Source organism: Drosophila grimshawi, unplaced genomic scaffold (assembly GCF_018153295.1).
Source record: "Drosophila grimshawi isolate 15287-2541.00 unplaced genomic scaffold, ASM1815329v1 contig_311, whole genome shotgun sequence".
NCBI lineage: Eukaryota > Metazoa > Arthropoda > Insecta > Diptera > Drosophilidae > Drosophila > Drosophila grimshawi.
Genome location: NW_025063098.1, coordinates 8,503,295 through 8,519,672, shown reverse-complemented (window position 1 = coordinate 8,519,672; position 16,378 = coordinate 8,503,295). Strand labels below are relative to the sequence as shown.

The window sequence follows — 16,378 nt, the reverse complement described above, 5'->3', positions numbered from 1 at the left end:
CATTTTAACGTTATAACGAATTTATCTTTATCGCATTTTTTCTTGCTTTACAAACATTTCAGTCTGGCGATGTTTAATCAGAAACTAGAAAGCACTTAATCTGACTATGAATTTTTTTCCCATGGTCCGCTAACATACTATTCACTGATAACACTTTAGAGGTGCCTGAAAAGAACATGAGGTCAACGCCTTTGTTAAATGATGCATGCCTTAGAAAACGATTGAATCCGGGTGGGCTGGGAATAATCTAATTGATAGACTTACATGTAAACACCTTCCATAAGGGCGAGTACGGAATAATGTTTGTTGTTGTACATCAAAGATTATGAAAACTTGTAAACAACATTTTCCAGACATATTTATCAGGTTTATTTAGTTGTTTTTTTTTGTCTGCTTTTTTATTAATCAAAAAATATGTAAACATTTATGGTTCTTACTACTAATGAAATCGCAAATACAACTAAATCATTTGGCAACTAAATACAAATAGGTACATAAGGCTAAATCTTCTATAGCTTATACAAATAATATGTGTGTAAAAGATAGCTTATGATCGAATACAATACACGAACCATTCGCATCGATTAGGATAAGTCTACTAATATAGACTTTTAGTCATATACAGTTATGGCCTCTTCAGGAAATTCATCATTAATTGCGATTCGCAGCAATGTGTCCCAGGGATTCGCCCACTTTTATTGTTTGTCCAGCGACAATGTCGAACTGAAAGTTCTTTGGCGCCTCAAACAGCAGGACAATGGTGCTGCCCATGTTGAACTGGCCAACTAGATCACCCTTTTCAAACTTTTGCAGGGATTGCTTCCCGTGCTGTTTGGCATTTAACAGCAGCTCGTCGTATTCGTAGGTGCTCGGTGGATGGGCGCCGACCTTGAAACCGTTCCAACGATTTGTTTTTAGCTCGGAGTCCATATAGATCTCCACAGAGCCCACATTGGTGGCACCCACCGCTGTGTAGCTAAAGAATCCATGATTCCAGTGCCCCATGTAGAGCACACGCTCATTCAGACAGAACAGTCCCGGCAGCCAGCCGGCCACCTTGGGACTCACCGACAGCAGCTCACCGGAGAAATGTCGTCGCACTGTCGGCTCCCAGGCGGTGGGTGAATGAAAGCGATGATAATCGCCCGGCGCCAAATATATGACGCACTGATACAGCTCTGTGGAGCCATCGCGCTTTTGCTTGAGGGCCTGTGCATAGCTCATCGCCTCTCTCGATTGCTCCACCGTCTGCAGCGGTCCCAAGAAATCCTCGATGCTATAACTGACGCCCTTCACCTGTTCGATCAGGGAGTCGCTGGCGCTGCCGAAATGCAGCACTTTGCCATCGGCAGGTGAAACCAGTGGCGATTTACCATTAATAACCCGCACGCCCTCCTTCAGGGGACGTGTAAAAAACTCAGCCATACTGCTGTAGTGATTAAAATCCGAATACAAAGCCTCCTCGATGTTAACCTTAAACATGCTCGAGTACCAGCCGTAGACATACGGACGCAACGGATTGGGCATGTAGCAAGCAGCCAGCCAGCCCCAGCAGCGACTCATGATGCGCAACGGCAGCGAGCAGTAAACGCGCGACTGGAACTCGGAGGCGGTGCGTGGTGCACCATCCCGAATGGAACGAAATTTATGCAACTGCCATTCGATGGCACCAAAAACGCACAGACCCATGGGTGCCCAGCGCAACAAGAAGCCGGTCCAGCGTGAAATGGCATTGCGACGCACCTGCAGCTGGGTCTGCTGTTTGCCGATAGGTTGTTGACCCTGCTTGTTTGCCAGCTTGCTTGTATCATTTTTGGGCAATTGTCGAAAGTGTCGCACGAGGGGCAAATTGCCATTTCTTTGAGTATGCTTCGGCTGCAGCTGTTGCTGCTGATCCTGGATGGTCTTGCGCAGGTTGCCAGCCTTAAGCAGAAAGCGGGCGCGCGGTACGAAATATGAAACCATTTTCAAATTTTCTCAAGATTTCCCACTGTTGTAGGTGGTATTGTTGTTGCGACCACGCCGCCGCAGTCGCCACTGATTACGTATTACCTGTTAACTCTTGTGAGCGTGCGTTGCTCTCTACTCAGCAGATTGAGTACGTCGTTTGTGTGCTTCTGTGATGCGAAAAATTAAACTAAATGAACAGATACTTATTTCAGTCTGTATACATGCGCATGTGGCTGCAGCTGGTCAAGAGTTTAAGTCAGAAAATTGCTGATTCAATTCAATTCAATACGAAGTGAGAGGGCGCAAAAGACTTCCGTATTGCAGCACTGCCTGGCGACAACTGAAACATTGAAATGAACGCACAAGCGTCGAAGAGATTGAGATGGTTATTTGTGTGTTGAAGGCGCCAATACGACTACGTCGCATGTGGTTTTTTGTGCGTTGCGTTTTCCTCACTCACCCAAAACAAAAGCAATGCTCTGCGAGAGAGCGTCTGCTTATCAGCAGTAGTTGCGGGTGATTTGTAATAACAACAAAAGCAATCGTTGTTCAAGGTTGAATTGGCGCACGCCTAATTCTGTTAGTGGACCAAACAACAAACAAACAAAAACTGGTTTTAGATTTTACTGTTTTTTATGTGTATTTTTCCAAGCTTTGCACGCATTTGTTTTGGTGTCTTTTGTAATACGTATTTAACTGCGCCACAGCTCTGTTGGCGAAGGGTGGCAACTCTGCAATCAGCACTGCAAACAGCTGATTGATGATTGGATTTTACATTTTGTTGCGAAAACCGCAAAGTTTTATGCTGGAAAAACTTTGACTAGGCGGAATCATGAGTGAGGCGGATAAGCAGCCGGTCTCGTTCGCCTGCCAACGTTGCCTGCAGCCCATTGTGCTGGACGAGCATCTGGAGAAGATTAGCGAGCATGCAATGGCTGAGCTTTCATGTGGGCAACAACACAAAATAGATATACAAAAAATATGTAAAAACTTATATTAATTAATGTTACGTTTGCTTACAGTGCCAATCTATGGCGGCAATGTGAACACAATTGATCCACAGGATGCCAACAGCTTTGACCATTTTGTGCCGCCTTTCAGACTGACTGACTCAATCAACGGCACTGGCTTTACTATGGTCTCCGATGGATTTTATAACAAAAAACTGAGTGCTGGATTCAAGCTGAAAGCAGAGCTATTTGATTGCCTTTCTTCAAACTCGGAAATTGATCATCCACTGTGCGAGGAGTGCGCCGATTCCATGCTGGAGATCATGGACCGAGAGCTGCGCATTGCGAAAGATGAGTGGCATGTTTACCAAACGTATCTCAATGAGCTGGAACAGCAGCAGGAGGGTCCCAACGTCGATGCTCTTGACAAAGAGTTGGAGGAACTGAAGCAAAGTGAACAACAATTACTAGCTGAACTGGCTGGTCTTAAGGCCGAGGAGAAAGTGTTAAATGCTGCCATCGAGCAGGAGGAATTGGAAAAGGAAAAACTGCATGAGCAAGAGGAAATCTACTGGCGCGAGTACACCAAGCATCGGCGCGAACTGATGCTGACGGAGGACGACAAGCGGAGTCTCGAGTGTCAGATTGCCTACTCCAAACAGCAGCTAGACAAGTTGCGTGATACGAACATCTTCAATATAACATTTCACATCTGGCATGCCGGGCACTTTGGCACAATCAACAATTTTCGATTGGGTCGCCTTCCATCCGTCTCCGTTGACTGGTCAGAGATTAATGCTGCCTGGGGACAGACAGTCCTGTTGTTGTCAGCGCTGGCGCGTAAAATTGGTCTAACATTTGAACGGTATCGCGTGGTTCCGTTTGGCAATCATTCCTATGTCGAGGTGCTGGGTGACAATCGGGAGCTACCGCTCTATGGCAGCGGTGGCTTTAAGTTCTTTTGGGACACCAAATTCGATGCGGCCATGGTGGCGTTCCTGGACTGCCTGACACAGTTCCAGAAAGAGGTAGAGAAGCGCGATACCGACTTTCTGCTACCCTACAAAATGGAAAAAGGCAAAATTATTGATCCTTCCACGGGCAATACGTACCCCATCAAGTGAGTAACTAAAGTCAACTAAAATTGCTCATCAAATTATTAAATTACTTTTCTTGCAGAATACAATTCAATTCGGAGGAACATTGGACGAAAGCCTTAAAGTTCATGCTAACCAATCTAAAATGGGGGCTAGCCTGGGTGTCGTCTCAGTTCGTAACGCAATGATTTATGCTGTCGCTTAACTGTCATTTTATTTAACTATAGTAATTAGTACTACACAAACTATAAATAAATCCTTTAACATTTAATTAATTTTTGTTTTGTGTCAGCTGCGTCGGCTTCGCTGTCATCGGTGTCGGAATCGCTACCAGAAATCTCGTCGTCCATCCAAAGTGCGCCTTTTTTCTTCTTTATGAGCTTCGTGTTTGAATCGTTGGCATTGGCTTTGCGCTTGCTGCCAATTGTTGTAGTATTTGTGCTGGATGTGGCTTTGGGTGCATCGCTGGCCACTGGATCAGTCAGCTGTTTGAGGCCCTCCTCGAATGCATTGTTCACCTTCTCTGTCAATTTGGCGCGTGCCTCCTCGTATTCCTCGTCCTTGAATTCATGCTTTGGCACCGCCAGCAGCTTCTCAATTTTGCGCTTCTTACGCTCCTCTGCTTCGCGTTCACGCTCTCCCTGCTTCTCTAGCCAAGCTCGGACGCGCTTCTCCTCGTTTATGTCGCGCAACCGACGGCCACTCAAATCGCGGCATGCCTCACGATTTGTGGTCTTCTCGATTTGAGCGCCAATCGCACGCAACATGGAACCGAATCCGCCCTTGCCGCCCACCTGCCGAAGCATGCAATGGATAGTCTGCATTTCATTTTGATTGGAAATATTTCGATTCAGACGTTTGCCATTGCTGAGAAGGTAAAATTCGTCGGATTGCAAATGCTATGGAAAATGTTGGCATTAATTGTTAGATTACATCAGATATTTTAATTACTTACTGTTGCCTCTTCGATGTGTGTGCATATTTGTTGAATATCTGTGGTATTGACAGTAATTAACTGCTTATTGTTTATTAAAATATTAATCATCATTTTATGAATTTTCTTTTCTACTTTTGTACTTCTTGGCTATTCTGCTTTGTGCAGCTCCAACTGCCGTTTTAGCGTGCGTTAGAAAGAGAAAGCGGTGATGCAAGCGTTTATCAGGCCGGATAGCGTTGCCACATTATCCACTGTTAATTGAAATGTCCAAAAAATTGTTTAAACTTTGTTGATTTAATGTGGAAAACAATTGTTATTACTACATATAATAATGTAAAAAGCTTTTATGATCGAAGCAATAGTAATTTCATTGTTTTTCGGACATTTGCCAAGTTGCCGCCATTGAAACAATACATTTGAGCCGAGTTGGCAGCACTCACTCTCACACACAAAGTGCTCATTTAATTAGTTCGCATTTTAGACGACGAAAGGTAAAAATTTGGCGACGCGTTTATAGAACTATTTCACCAATTTAACATAACGGAAGAAATTGAAACTGAACAAAATCCGGTAGCGATTGTAATTTGCTAACGAATGATATGTGTGAAAAAAGCGATGCGAAAGTGAAATGCGGTAAATTTACAGTCGCAGCCACGTCACAGAGCGCAATAAAATTAAGTGAATTTTGGGGAACGAAATCAGAAATTCTAAGCTGAAGCGATGCCAGCCACGAACAATGGACAGTGTACGGACGTTGGCAGCAGCAGCGGTGGTAGTTGTGTTAATGATAATTCTAGCATTCTGCATCAGTTTCAAGAAGGAGGAGGAGGGGTAAAACGGCGAATCGAACAACGCTTAGCATAAAAGATGGCAGCAGAAAAGTGAACAAGAAGAAGAACATACATATGTACACACACATACATATATGCATTTGTATATTGTACATACATATACATAAATATATATATTCATTTATGCATGTGTAATATATAAATAATAAAAAAAAAACAGCGCGATTACTAAAAAAAAAATTGTGGTTGTCTGAGTAAAGAAAAAAACCTGTGTAAACTCTGCAGATAATTTGCATTGAAATTAATTTTAATTTCAATGTTCAACTACCAAAAACAAAATAGCAAAATAAGTGGCAACTCATGTGAGCAGCAACCGAAGAAATGCAAACAAAAAAACAATCGCGACGCCTTCTGATTTTTCCGACCGTGTTGCCGCGGTTCATTTTATTTTGTTTTGCTCATAGAATCAAGATTATGGCGAATTAACATGCAAATTAAATTTGTCATTTTATATTTATATTTTTGCAATACTACTATCAAGTCGATTACTTATTATTACTGATATTATTCAACTAATGCAACCGTGCATGTTTTTTTTCGGCCGGTTTCGGTTTTTGCAATTTTCCTCTATCTCTCTGTTCTCTTCCATTGTGTATTTTGTTATCGACGGTCATTCATCTCCTAGTTGATTTTCATTCTTTCTTTCTCCCTCTTTTTCTATGCGCGCGCGTGTGTGTGTGAGGGTTTTTTAACGCTCTATAATTACTTTTGCTAAAAAAATATTAAATTAAATCAAGGAAATTGCATGTATTTTATTTATTAAATACAACGCCAGTTGCTGAAGCTTTCATCGATGAGAGAAATAAATACGAATAGCTGAGACTGCTGCGGCCCTTGTTTCACATTCTGTTTTCGGGAGAGCGCTCTCGTGCGGGTGTGTGTGTTTGCGTATATGTGTGTGCGCGCGTGTGTGTGTGTGTCTGCAATGCTTTTGCGTTACCCGCTGCCTTTGTTTCATATATTCGCACTCTCGAAACTCGTACAACATTATCCCCATATCAAATGCTCGGACTAGTTCCTCAAAGCAATAATTCCGATCATGTGCTGCTGGTGCCTGCCTGCTTGCTTGTAATGTATTATGTGGATTGTGGGTTGTGAGTTGTGGATTGTGTTTGCAATTTCCACACAAAAAATATAATTAAATATTTAGCAGTCACACAAAACGAACATTCTTTTTCTCCATCCAATTATTTTCATCATTAATTTTATTCGTCTTCATCTTCTTCTTCTTGTTGCAGTGATTCCAGTCTTCAACTTCGAATCCAAAGCATAATCGGGCGAACTTTCACTTGAAACAAACGTTTATATAATAATTCATAAGATTTTTGTACCAGAAATGATCAGAAAGTCAGTTGATTTATATACAACCTAGAGAGCTAAAATTTTTCTACAAAAACAACGCCAACAACAACAAGTATTGGTATATAGTTAAAACAAAAGATTAAAATTAGTGTACAACTCTCATGGAGTATGTACAACCAGACAACAACAACAACAACTGGAGTCAAATAAGCTAGAGAAGAGCACATCAATATATTCCAAAACACTCCATTAGCGCATAGTTAGAATATATATTAAAGAAATTTATCGAGAACAAATTAGGCAGTCCTGCAAAAAAAAAACCCGTAACAAACAGCAACACGAAAAACAACAAATACAACAACAGCGAAAGCGAAAGCAATAAACGACGAACCTCAGCGTTAAGCAAAAAGATTTACTATTAACTTATATATCTAGATCTATATACACGGATATATTAATATATAGATTAGTTGTAAAGTCAAAAATTGGGAAGTATTCAAAAAGTGTTTGCAAAAGATAAAATTTTAGTAAAGTTTTTCGTTGTTAGGTATTAACTGAAGTCTTTAGTTGTTCCAAGTTGAAAAATATATATAAAATATATATATACATAAATATATATATATATAGGTTTTGTATATGATTGTGAGCGTGCGTGCATTTTTTATTATTAAAATAAAATAGGTAGGAATCGCAGGCATCTAGTTTTTTGCTAATATAACAGTGTTTTGTATTGATGTGGACATTAGATATATAGAGAGTAGTTGATATACCCAACACATCCAGTGGATATTTGTAGCAGAATCGATAAGCAATAATCTGAGCCACACAACCAGGCAGACAGTTAACATTTAAATAAACAACAACAAAACAAAAAACAATGGACGAGTCACAACCAAAAACGTTGTATGTGGGCAATCTGGATGGTACGGTATCGGAGGAACTGCTCGTTGCGCTCTTTGGCAAAATGGGCCCAGTTAAAAGCTGTAAAATCATCAGAGAACCAGGCAATGATCCCTATGCCTTCATCGAATATTCCAACTATCAGGCGGCTAGCACCGCCCTGACCGCCATGAACAAACGTGTCTTTCTCGACAAAGAGATCAAGGTGGGTATTACCTCTATTTCCTATATATATATATATATATATATATATATAATATATACATGTGTGCTTTCCTGATGCACAGGTCAACTGGGCCACTAGTCCGGGCAATACGCCCAAGACAGATATCAGTTCGCACCATCACATATTCGTTGGTGATCTCAGTCCAGAGATTGAGACGGAGACGCTGCGCGAGGCATTCGCACCATTTGGTGAGATATCAAACTGTCGCATTGTCCGCGATCCACAGACAATGAAGTCCAAGGGCTATGCCTTTGTATCCTTTGTGAAGAAGGCCGAAGCCGAGAATGCAATTCAGGCAATGAATGGCCAATGGATTGGATCGCGTTCGATACGCACGAATTGGTCGACACGCAAGTTACCACCACCGCGGGAATCGTCCAAGTCGGGTGGCCAAGGTGGCGGCATGGGTGGCATGGGCGGCGGTGGTGGTGCCGGCAATGGCATCAAGAACAACCAGCGACACACCTTCGAGGAGGTGTACAGTCAATCGAGTCCCACAAACACCACCGTTTACTGTGGCGGCTTTCAGCCCCATGTCATCAGCGATGAGCTGATGCACAAACATTTCATGCAATTTGGCCCCATTCAGGATGTGCGCGTCTTCAAGGACAAGGGATTCGCGTTCATCAAATTCGTTGCGAAAGAGGCAGCGGCACGCGCCATCGAGCATACGCACAACACCGAGGTGCACGGCAATCATGTCAAGTGCTTCTGGGGCAAGGAGAATGGCGGCGATAATTCCGTCAACAATGTTAATGCCGCTGTTGCGGCAGCTGCCTCGGCTAATGTGGCCGCTGTTGCGGCTGCCAATGCAGCTGCCGCTGCCGGTGCTGCTGGCATGCAAGGCCAAATGATGACACAGCAACAGCTTGCTGCTGCCACTGGTACTGCTCTGCCCGGTCAAATGATAACGCCCCAACAACAGATCGCAGCTGCTGCGGCGGCGGCGCAGGGTCAGTATCCCTATGCGGCAGCATACCAACAAATGGCCTACTGGTATCCACCGGCGGTGAGTAGCAAGCAGTCGCAGTCCTTATTCTAATTGAATCGATCTTTCACTAACCATCTCCATAACTCCTCCAGCAGAGCTATCCGACCCAGATGCAAACGCAGTACATGCAGCAGGGCTACTATCCTTATGCCTACACTACCAGTGCTCAACAGGCGGGAGGCGTGCGTACGTATTCATTAGTCAATTAGTTTAGTATCTATAAGTATATATATATATATATATATCAATATATATATATATATATATATATATATCAATATATATATATATATATATATATATATATCAATATATATATATATATCAATATATATATATATATATATATATATATATATATATTATATATTCTGTACAATGAAGCTTAAGTTGCCTCTTTGTGCTATGTATAAGTAAAGTAATTTTCTGTTTCTGTGCAACTTTAGACTAATATCGTTTGTAGATTGTTGCATATTGTATTTGCTTCAGCAAAAATACTTTGCTTAATTTTTAATTAGTGTACATATTGTTAAAGCACATCATTTTGTTTGCTCTTGCAGCTGCCGGGTACCGTGTGATGCCCCCAAATATGGCATGGGGTGTGCCCGGTACCACAGTGGTGCCCGGTGTGAGTGCCGCTGCTAGTGCGGCTGCAGCCGCGAACGGTTCGCTTGCCCCGCAGATGATGTACAGCGCTGCGATGCCACAATATCAAACCCAATGAGCTGAGATGTGACGCCTGCTTCGACGACATCTGCTTAATCCAAACAGCCAACAACGCTGCAGCAGCCAACGAGCGCATCCGCATCAGCGACCGCCACCACACCACTTAGTACATCAGTCGAAGATCGTTTCCGAATCATCATCGGATATCAGCACAACCACAGCAACCACCACCACCCTCATCATCGATGCCAACAACAACAGCAACAACAACAACGGCGGCAGCAACAGCAGCAGCAACGACAACAAATCGCAGTTGAATTTACCTTAAAATGTTTCAGTTCCAATCGTTTCTTGCGTTGCGTTGCGTTCATTTTACACATGCGTTTGCTTTTGCGTTACGTTACGCTGTGTTACGTTACATGCGATAACATTCGGATTGATAATTTATCGCTGTGATCAATCACCGTTTGTCATGCAGATTTCGAGTGCGTTTTAGCAAATAAAAGAAAAGAGAAAAAAAGAGTAAAGTAGAAAAGCAGAGTTGGTCGAAGCAAAGCGTTGAACTACAAGTTGAATCGCGTGCAGCAGCAGCAGCGCTTTAAAGCTCTGGGCGACGGACGACGGGCGGGTAGCTGTAACAATCTAATCCAATCTAAGTACATGTTAAAATAATTTAATGATTTGTAATTTAAGGCAGATATAGGCGTATATACAAGAAACGGAAACAAAAACAAAAAAAAACCTAAACTTTAAACAACAACATCAACAATTGAATAAAACAAAACAAAACAAAAATAAAAGAATACAAGAAAACAATCGAAACGTGACAAAGCAAATTGTAATTGTGGATTTGCAATTTAGATCGTTGTTGATGGATATGTGTGTCAACAGAGAGATAATGCAGAGAAATGCAGAAGAAACAACAACAGGCCGAAAATAAAAGCATAAACAAATTTAGTTATTAAGCGATTGTAAATGAGAACACATATTCATATTTGCGATGTGTGAAATATGTATGTAAAATGTAAAATAAAGAAACAAAAAAATATATAAAAAAAAACACTCAAATCTGACTTTCAATTGTCAACATTTAACTTTGAAAATAGTTCGCTTTCGATTTCTCCCCCTAGAAAAAAGCGCATTGGAAATGTTGGTATGTTGAAATCGTTTTTATTTTCCGCTTTAGTTTATATATGTTTTAGTTAGTTAAACCATATAAATTGTTGGCGGCGCTGCATTAAGCTGTAAATTAGCATCGTAAGCAATGTGTGTGTGTGTTTGTGTGTGTTTCTAGGTACAATATAATTTGGTAACGATTCTATTTAAATGATAATAGTAGGCAGATAATAGTATAAATGGAATTGGCTGACAAAAGATGTGGACAACAGCAGCTATTGTACATTAATGAAGCAACCTAAAAATCTAGTTAATGTTTGAGAGCTGCTTCCTTAAATCGGTACTCGTGAAATGTGTCTAATTTATTCAACGTGGCGCAGTTTTTATCTTAGGGCTATGCTTATATCTACGATTAGGTGTAATTATTTATTTATTTAGTTTTTGGGCTGATGTGATGTGTTCACACTAAAACAATTTGTTATATGACTATGGTTGTGGTTGTTTATGGCATAAACTGTACAACTGAATCGCCTTCAATTTAATAATAGTAATATAATAATGTTTTATATTCAATTGGAAGTAGTACAGCTATGGAAGTAGTATTTTGCAAACAATTTATGAATGCCACGAAATAATGCTTAAGCCCTTTAAACGATGTTTAGCTAAGTACATGGAATGTTTACAAATAGTTTATTAACACGATGGAAAAGAGAGAAACACATTACATTTTCCAAAAAAAAAAAACATTGAATGAACTGTTCTTAAATAAAATACAGACATAATAAATGAGTATAATTTCCAGTAATATGTTTAACACAATTTTGCTTAAATATTTCTAAATGTTTCGTATGAGCTACAATAATGTACTCTTCAAATATAGCACTAAAAATACATAGAACGAAGCTTTTCAAACAATGTTAATCTTATAGATAGATCCTAACACACTGGGAGAAAAAATACAAATACAAATGAACTTAAATTCAATATTCATAACAAAACTTGTGAAACAATTAAATCTACTAAGAAGATAAAAGCTAAACGCTTAATGAACGCTCTATAAATTTATTAAAAATAAGAGTCAATGATGAAAAAACTAATGCAGTGGCAAGTTGCAAGTTGCATGTCGCAACTGCAATAACAGCACGAACGACAAAAAGTAAATTCCATAACTCACATCACATACGGTTGCGTCGACTTGGACAAGTGGGCCTTGTTTGGCCTAGATTCGGGCCTAGATTGTGCTTAGCCTTGGATTTTGCCTTGGACTGGGCACAAAACCAATCAGCTGCATTTGTGGTGGCTTGGGTGGGTGGTGTTGACAACGAAAAATATGTATTCATATATATATATATATATATATATAGAAACTAAAGTTTGGGGGGGATTGTGGCGAAAAAAACGCTATCAAACTAAATGGTGATGTCGCCATAATCCTGTGACCATTTCTCGTACGAATTGAGACTTTGCGGCGCCACCGAACGGCGAATGCGCTTCAGGGAATTGTGGAAATCCTTCTCGGTAATTTGACGCATAGCGCTGATGTCCAGACACTTTACCTGCTCCACATTCAGCTCACGTATCGGCTCCAGGGCGGCATCCTTGGCCAGCGCTGTCAAATCGGAGCCCGAATAGCCCTCGGTGATTTTGGCCAAGCGACCCAGGGCATCCGAATCCAGCGGACTGCCCTGTTTCTGCAGCAGACGATTCAGCAGCAGCTCGCGTGTTTGTACGTCCGGCAGTGAAACATAGACGCGCTTGGTGAAACGACGCAACGCAGCCTCGTCCAGCTCTTGCGGCCTATTGGTGGCTGCCAGCACAACAATGCGATCCCCATCCGGATTGCCCGGTAGCCCATCGAATTCGACCAGGAATTCGGTTTTAAGGCGACGCGACGCCTCATGTTCATTGCTGCTGCGCTCCGAGAGCAGCGAATCGACCTCATCAATAAAGATGATCGATGGCTGCATGTGGCGTGCCACGGCGAAAAGAGCACGCACCAGTTTCTCGCCATCGCCCACATACTTGCTGGTCAGCGAGGCGGCCGAGATGTTTAGGAATGTGGCACTGCATTCGGTGGCAACGGCGCGGGCCAACAGCGTTTTCCCATTGCCGGGCGGACCAAAGAGCAGCAGGCCCTTGGCTGGTGCACGCAGCCCTAAACAGCAGTAGAATATTAACATTTTGAATATTTAAATAATATATTAGAATAAATAGCAACGCACCCGTAAAGAGCTCGGGACGCACGGACGGCAAAATGACCATCTCCTGCAGCGCCTGCTTGGCCACATCCTGGCCAGCAATGTCTGTCCACTCGACCTTGGCGCCGCCCTCAACGATCTCATCGAGTATGAGCTGTACCAGCTTCTGTTCCACACCCTTCACACTGACCATGGGCGTGCTGGCGCCGCTGCCACTGCCACCGGCAGCATTGTTGTTAATCGGCGTCCGCGAACGCTGAGGCGGCGTATTGCGTCCAGATGACTACAAATACAAACACATATTGAAAATATAAATATACATAAATAAGCCAGGCTCGAAGCGACTTACAAATTGACGTCGCACCGCCGGCGGAGTCGCTGCTGTTTTGCCTGGCTGGCGTTGCAAGGCGGCGCCAACGGATGTGGAGCTTGTCTTTGAGCCCAGATTGCGCGGCAGCGTTTGTGACTTGTTAACAACGGGCAGATTGCCGGGACGCTTGTTGCCAATGGTCAGCTTACGGCCAGAGGCTGCATGCGAGAGAAATTTCAATGAAAAATTGCTGACTTTTAGAAGAAGCTAATCATTTTTGGTTGGGACTCAAATAAAAGCTAAATCAAATGAAAAATAAAAAATGCATGCAGTGCGCCGTGTGGAAATGCGAGGCAGAGATTGAGATTGAGAGAGAGAGAGAGGCTCAGTGAAAATGTGAGGAAAACGCTGATTGATCGCTTGCAGAGTCGTGGCTTCTTGTTGTTGTCCCTCATTGCTGGACGGGGTGCTTTAGCTTTTGTTTTTTTTTTTTGGATTTTGTTGCTGTTGCAGTTGCTGACGTATTAAATGTGATACGGCACTTACCCGCTGGCATGGCTCTGGATATGTTTGTGGCGCTTGGCTTCAGTCCATAGCCGCTGCTGCGTAACGGTACTTTTGTGGAACCACTACCTCCACTACTATTCGTTTGACCCACCAACATGGGTTGCTTGAATGTATGTTGCTGCTGCTGCTGTGGTTGCTGCTGCGGCGACTTCTTTTTCTGTTGCTGCTCCTTGAGGGACAAGCGTTGCAGTTGCAAATCTTCCTCACGCAAAGCTGCCTCGTCGTTCGGCGGGGATTTATGGGGAAATGGGCGCGAATGGGGGCGCAAATCAAGAATGTGTGCAAAACACAGTGACAAAACAAAAGGTGCAAAAAAAAAAACATAAATCAAAAGAACAAAATAAAAAAAATAACAAGAGACAACAGTTAACTACGGCTGTGGCGAAGTTTAAATACCCTTGCAGGCACATCTATATTATATTATATACTGTATCTATTATTCTTGTCATGCACTGCTAGGGTATATAAACTTAAGCTGTCTCTCTATAACAGCTACTCACCGAGAAAGTGCAGACGATCCCTGGCCATGGAGAGATTGGTCTGCATTTTGTCATGCAGTCGCTGGGCACGGTCCCAGACATCGCCCCGTCCACTCCAGCAGTCAACGGCAATGCCATCCTCCAGCTCCTTGATTCCCTTGCGATACAGTTCAATGGCCAGCTCCTTGTGGCCTGCACAGAAAACATAAAAAATTAGACAAAGGGACAATTGAAACAAAAACTAAGAGAGCGAACGACTAGCAATTACCCTGTACCCATTTCATGAATTAAGAGGGAAAAGTCTAAGAATTAATAGTGACTGAATAATTGTAATATGAAAGGTGATAGTTAACTATTGTTGACTGCAAACTTGCATGCCAAAAACAAGTATACATTCTAAGCAGACTGACCAGGAATTTATAAGCTATATACAAGATCGTGAATGACACTTTTTTTGGTTATATGTTTGCACAACTTTAGGAAACTTAGTTTGTCTATTTCTATTGGCAAAAAAGAATTTACACATGTCTGTGTGCAGCTATTGATTCTCACAGCTCAGAAAAATACGACACGAGATACAAAATATGACACCAACAAAGCCAGCTGGCTGCGTATGTGTGTGTGTGCGGGTGTGTGTGTGTGTGTTGATGACTCATCGAGCACCACTCCAGCAGCCGTTGGAAAAGCAACCCCAAGAAACAAAACACAAAACTTGTATTTACCTTCATTCTCCTCATCAATTTTGAGCGCCTTGGAAATGTACTCGAAGGCACGACGATGATGATGCTTCTGTTTGGCCAGAAGTGGATCACCCGGACCGGGTGAATAATTACCACCCGCACGATTGCCAGCCATTTCAAGCGGTTGAATTGCGCGTTGTCGCTGGGGCAGTGCTTGTGCCAATGTCTGCTCAATGCCCGAAATGTTGCCTCTGCGCTCCAATGGACAATGTATGATTGCCTGCTGATGCTGGTGCTGCTGCTGTTGCTCCTTGGAGTTTTGGACGACAATTTCGATGTTGCAGTCGCGACGATTGGGACTGCGATAGATCACCTTTGTGCTCGCGCCGTACAAGTAGCGAAAAATGCAAAACAGCTGATAAATCAGAGAGCGCAATACGTTGAACAGAAATATAATGGGAAATGAAACAACGTAAAGATTTTGCTTGTGCACCGACGAGTTGCCGCCTCTTGGTGCGTTTCCACTGGTCGGCGTCAGATCCGCATCGGTGGTGGTGGTGTCATCGTCGTCGTTATCCGGTGAACTGCCCGGCGTTGTTGTTATTGCTGTTGTATTATTGTTTGTCGTTGTGCGTTGACGATTATTGGACGTGGGTTTTGAACTGGATTTGCTATTGCCGTCATCGATTAGTGCATCGCTGCAGCTGCGACTGCGATTGGTGGTGCCTCCACTGATCTTGACGGGCGATTTGGTGCTGCTGCTGGCGCTGGACGAGGATGATTGGTTTTTAGTGCGTACCATCGATATCGATTTGGGCGACGCAGCACGCGCTCACAATTTTCAAATGCGATTCTCTTTCCTTCTTTCGCTCCTCATCCACTTCCACCTTCGCCTCTCCAGCTCCACACCCACACCCACAAAAAAAAAACTTTGGAAACGAAGTTTTCCTCTCTTGCACTCCTTTTTTTAATGATTCCGCTAGACACAAAGAACAAGTAATGTGAAACGCGTATGCGATTAAATAATGAACGGAACTGAACAAATAAACTGAAATGGAACACACACTCGACGCGCGCTATTTGTTAATTGTTGTTGCTCATTTTCTCAAATATAGCTGTGTGTGTATTTTCATGAGCGCCGTTTTTTTTTTTTGTGCC

General features: G+C 42.6%; 5 protein-coding genes across 7 annotated transcripts; 2 read left to right on the top strand and 3 right to left on the bottom strand.

Annotated features, from left to right (window-relative positions):
• Nucleotides 1–341: 341 nt before the first annotated feature.
• LOC6563373 (phosphatidylserine decarboxylase proenzyme, mitochondrial) lies at nucleotides 342–1,981 on the bottom strand. The gene has a single exon (XM_001989959.3). It carries the CDS (start codon nucleotides 1,963–1,965, stop codon nucleotides 652–654), a length of 1,314 nt encoding a protein of 437 aa, XP_001989995.1. The 5' UTR covers nucleotides 1,966–1,981; the 3' UTR covers nucleotides 342–651.
• Nucleotides 1,982–2,684: 703 nt separating this feature from the next.
• Nucleotides 2,685–4,268, top strand: LOC6563374 (beclin-1-like protein). The gene is made up of 3 exons (XM_001989960.3): nucleotides 2,685–2,897; nucleotides 2,973–4,020; nucleotides 4,080–4,268. The coding sequence occupies exons 1-3, from the start codon at nucleotides 2,783–2,785 to the stop codon at nucleotides 4,183–4,185; spliced, it is 1,269 nt and encodes a 422-aa protein (XP_001989996.1). The 5' UTR covers nucleotides 2,685–2,782; the 3' UTR covers nucleotides 4,186–4,268.
• On the bottom strand, nucleotides 4,040–5,700 carry LOC6563375 (replication stress response regulator SDE2). The gene is made up of 2 exons (XM_001989961.3): nucleotides 4,953–5,700; nucleotides 4,040–4,896 (listed from the first exon to the last, which is right to left on the bottom strand). Exons 1-2 carry the CDS (start codon nucleotides 5,043–5,045, stop codon nucleotides 4,258–4,260), a joined length of 732 nt encoding a protein of 243 aa, XP_001989997.1. The 5' UTR covers nucleotides 5,046–5,700; the 3' UTR covers nucleotides 4,040–4,257.
• A 2,064-nt stretch (nucleotides 5,701–7,764) lies between these two features.
• LOC6563376 (nucleolysin TIAR) lies at nucleotides 7,765–10,775 on the top strand. Of its 2 annotated transcripts, none has more exons than XM_001989962.3 (4): nucleotides 7,765–8,192; nucleotides 8,275–9,222; nucleotides 9,300–9,390; nucleotides 9,765–10,775. In XM_001989962.3, exons 1-4 carry the CDS (start codon nucleotides 7,965–7,967, stop codon nucleotides 9,926–9,928), a joined length of 1,431 nt encoding a protein of 476 aa, XP_001989998.1. In that variant the 5' UTR covers nucleotides 7,765–7,964; the 3' UTR covers nucleotides 9,929–10,775. The 2 variants fall into 2 exon arrangements, with proteins under 2 accessions (XP_001989998.1, XP_032593697.1); XM_032737806.2 differs by having other exon boundaries at nucleotides 7,766–8,192; nucleotides 9,297–9,390.
• A 552-nt stretch (nucleotides 10,776–11,327) lies between these two features.
• LOC6563377 (spastin) lies at nucleotides 11,328–16,326 on the bottom strand. 2 transcript variants are annotated; one of them, XM_001989963.3, is made up of 6 exons: nucleotides 15,263–16,326; nucleotides 14,562–14,732; nucleotides 14,041–14,274; nucleotides 13,534–13,712; nucleotides 13,209–13,467; nucleotides 11,328–13,141 (listed from the first exon to the last, which is right to left on the bottom strand). In XM_001989963.3, the coding sequence occupies exons 1-6, from the start codon at nucleotides 16,020–16,022 to the stop codon at nucleotides 12,396–12,398; spliced, it is 2,349 nt and encodes a 782-aa protein (XP_001989999.1). In that variant the 5' UTR covers nucleotides 16,023–16,326; the 3' UTR covers nucleotides 11,328–12,395. The 2 variants fall into 2 exon arrangements, with proteins under 2 accessions (XP_001989999.1, XP_032593141.1); XM_032737250.1 differs by lacking the exon at nucleotides 14,041–14,274 and having other exon boundaries at nucleotides 15,263–16,325.
• Between the last annotated feature and the right edge of the window lie 52 nt (nucleotides 16,327–16,378).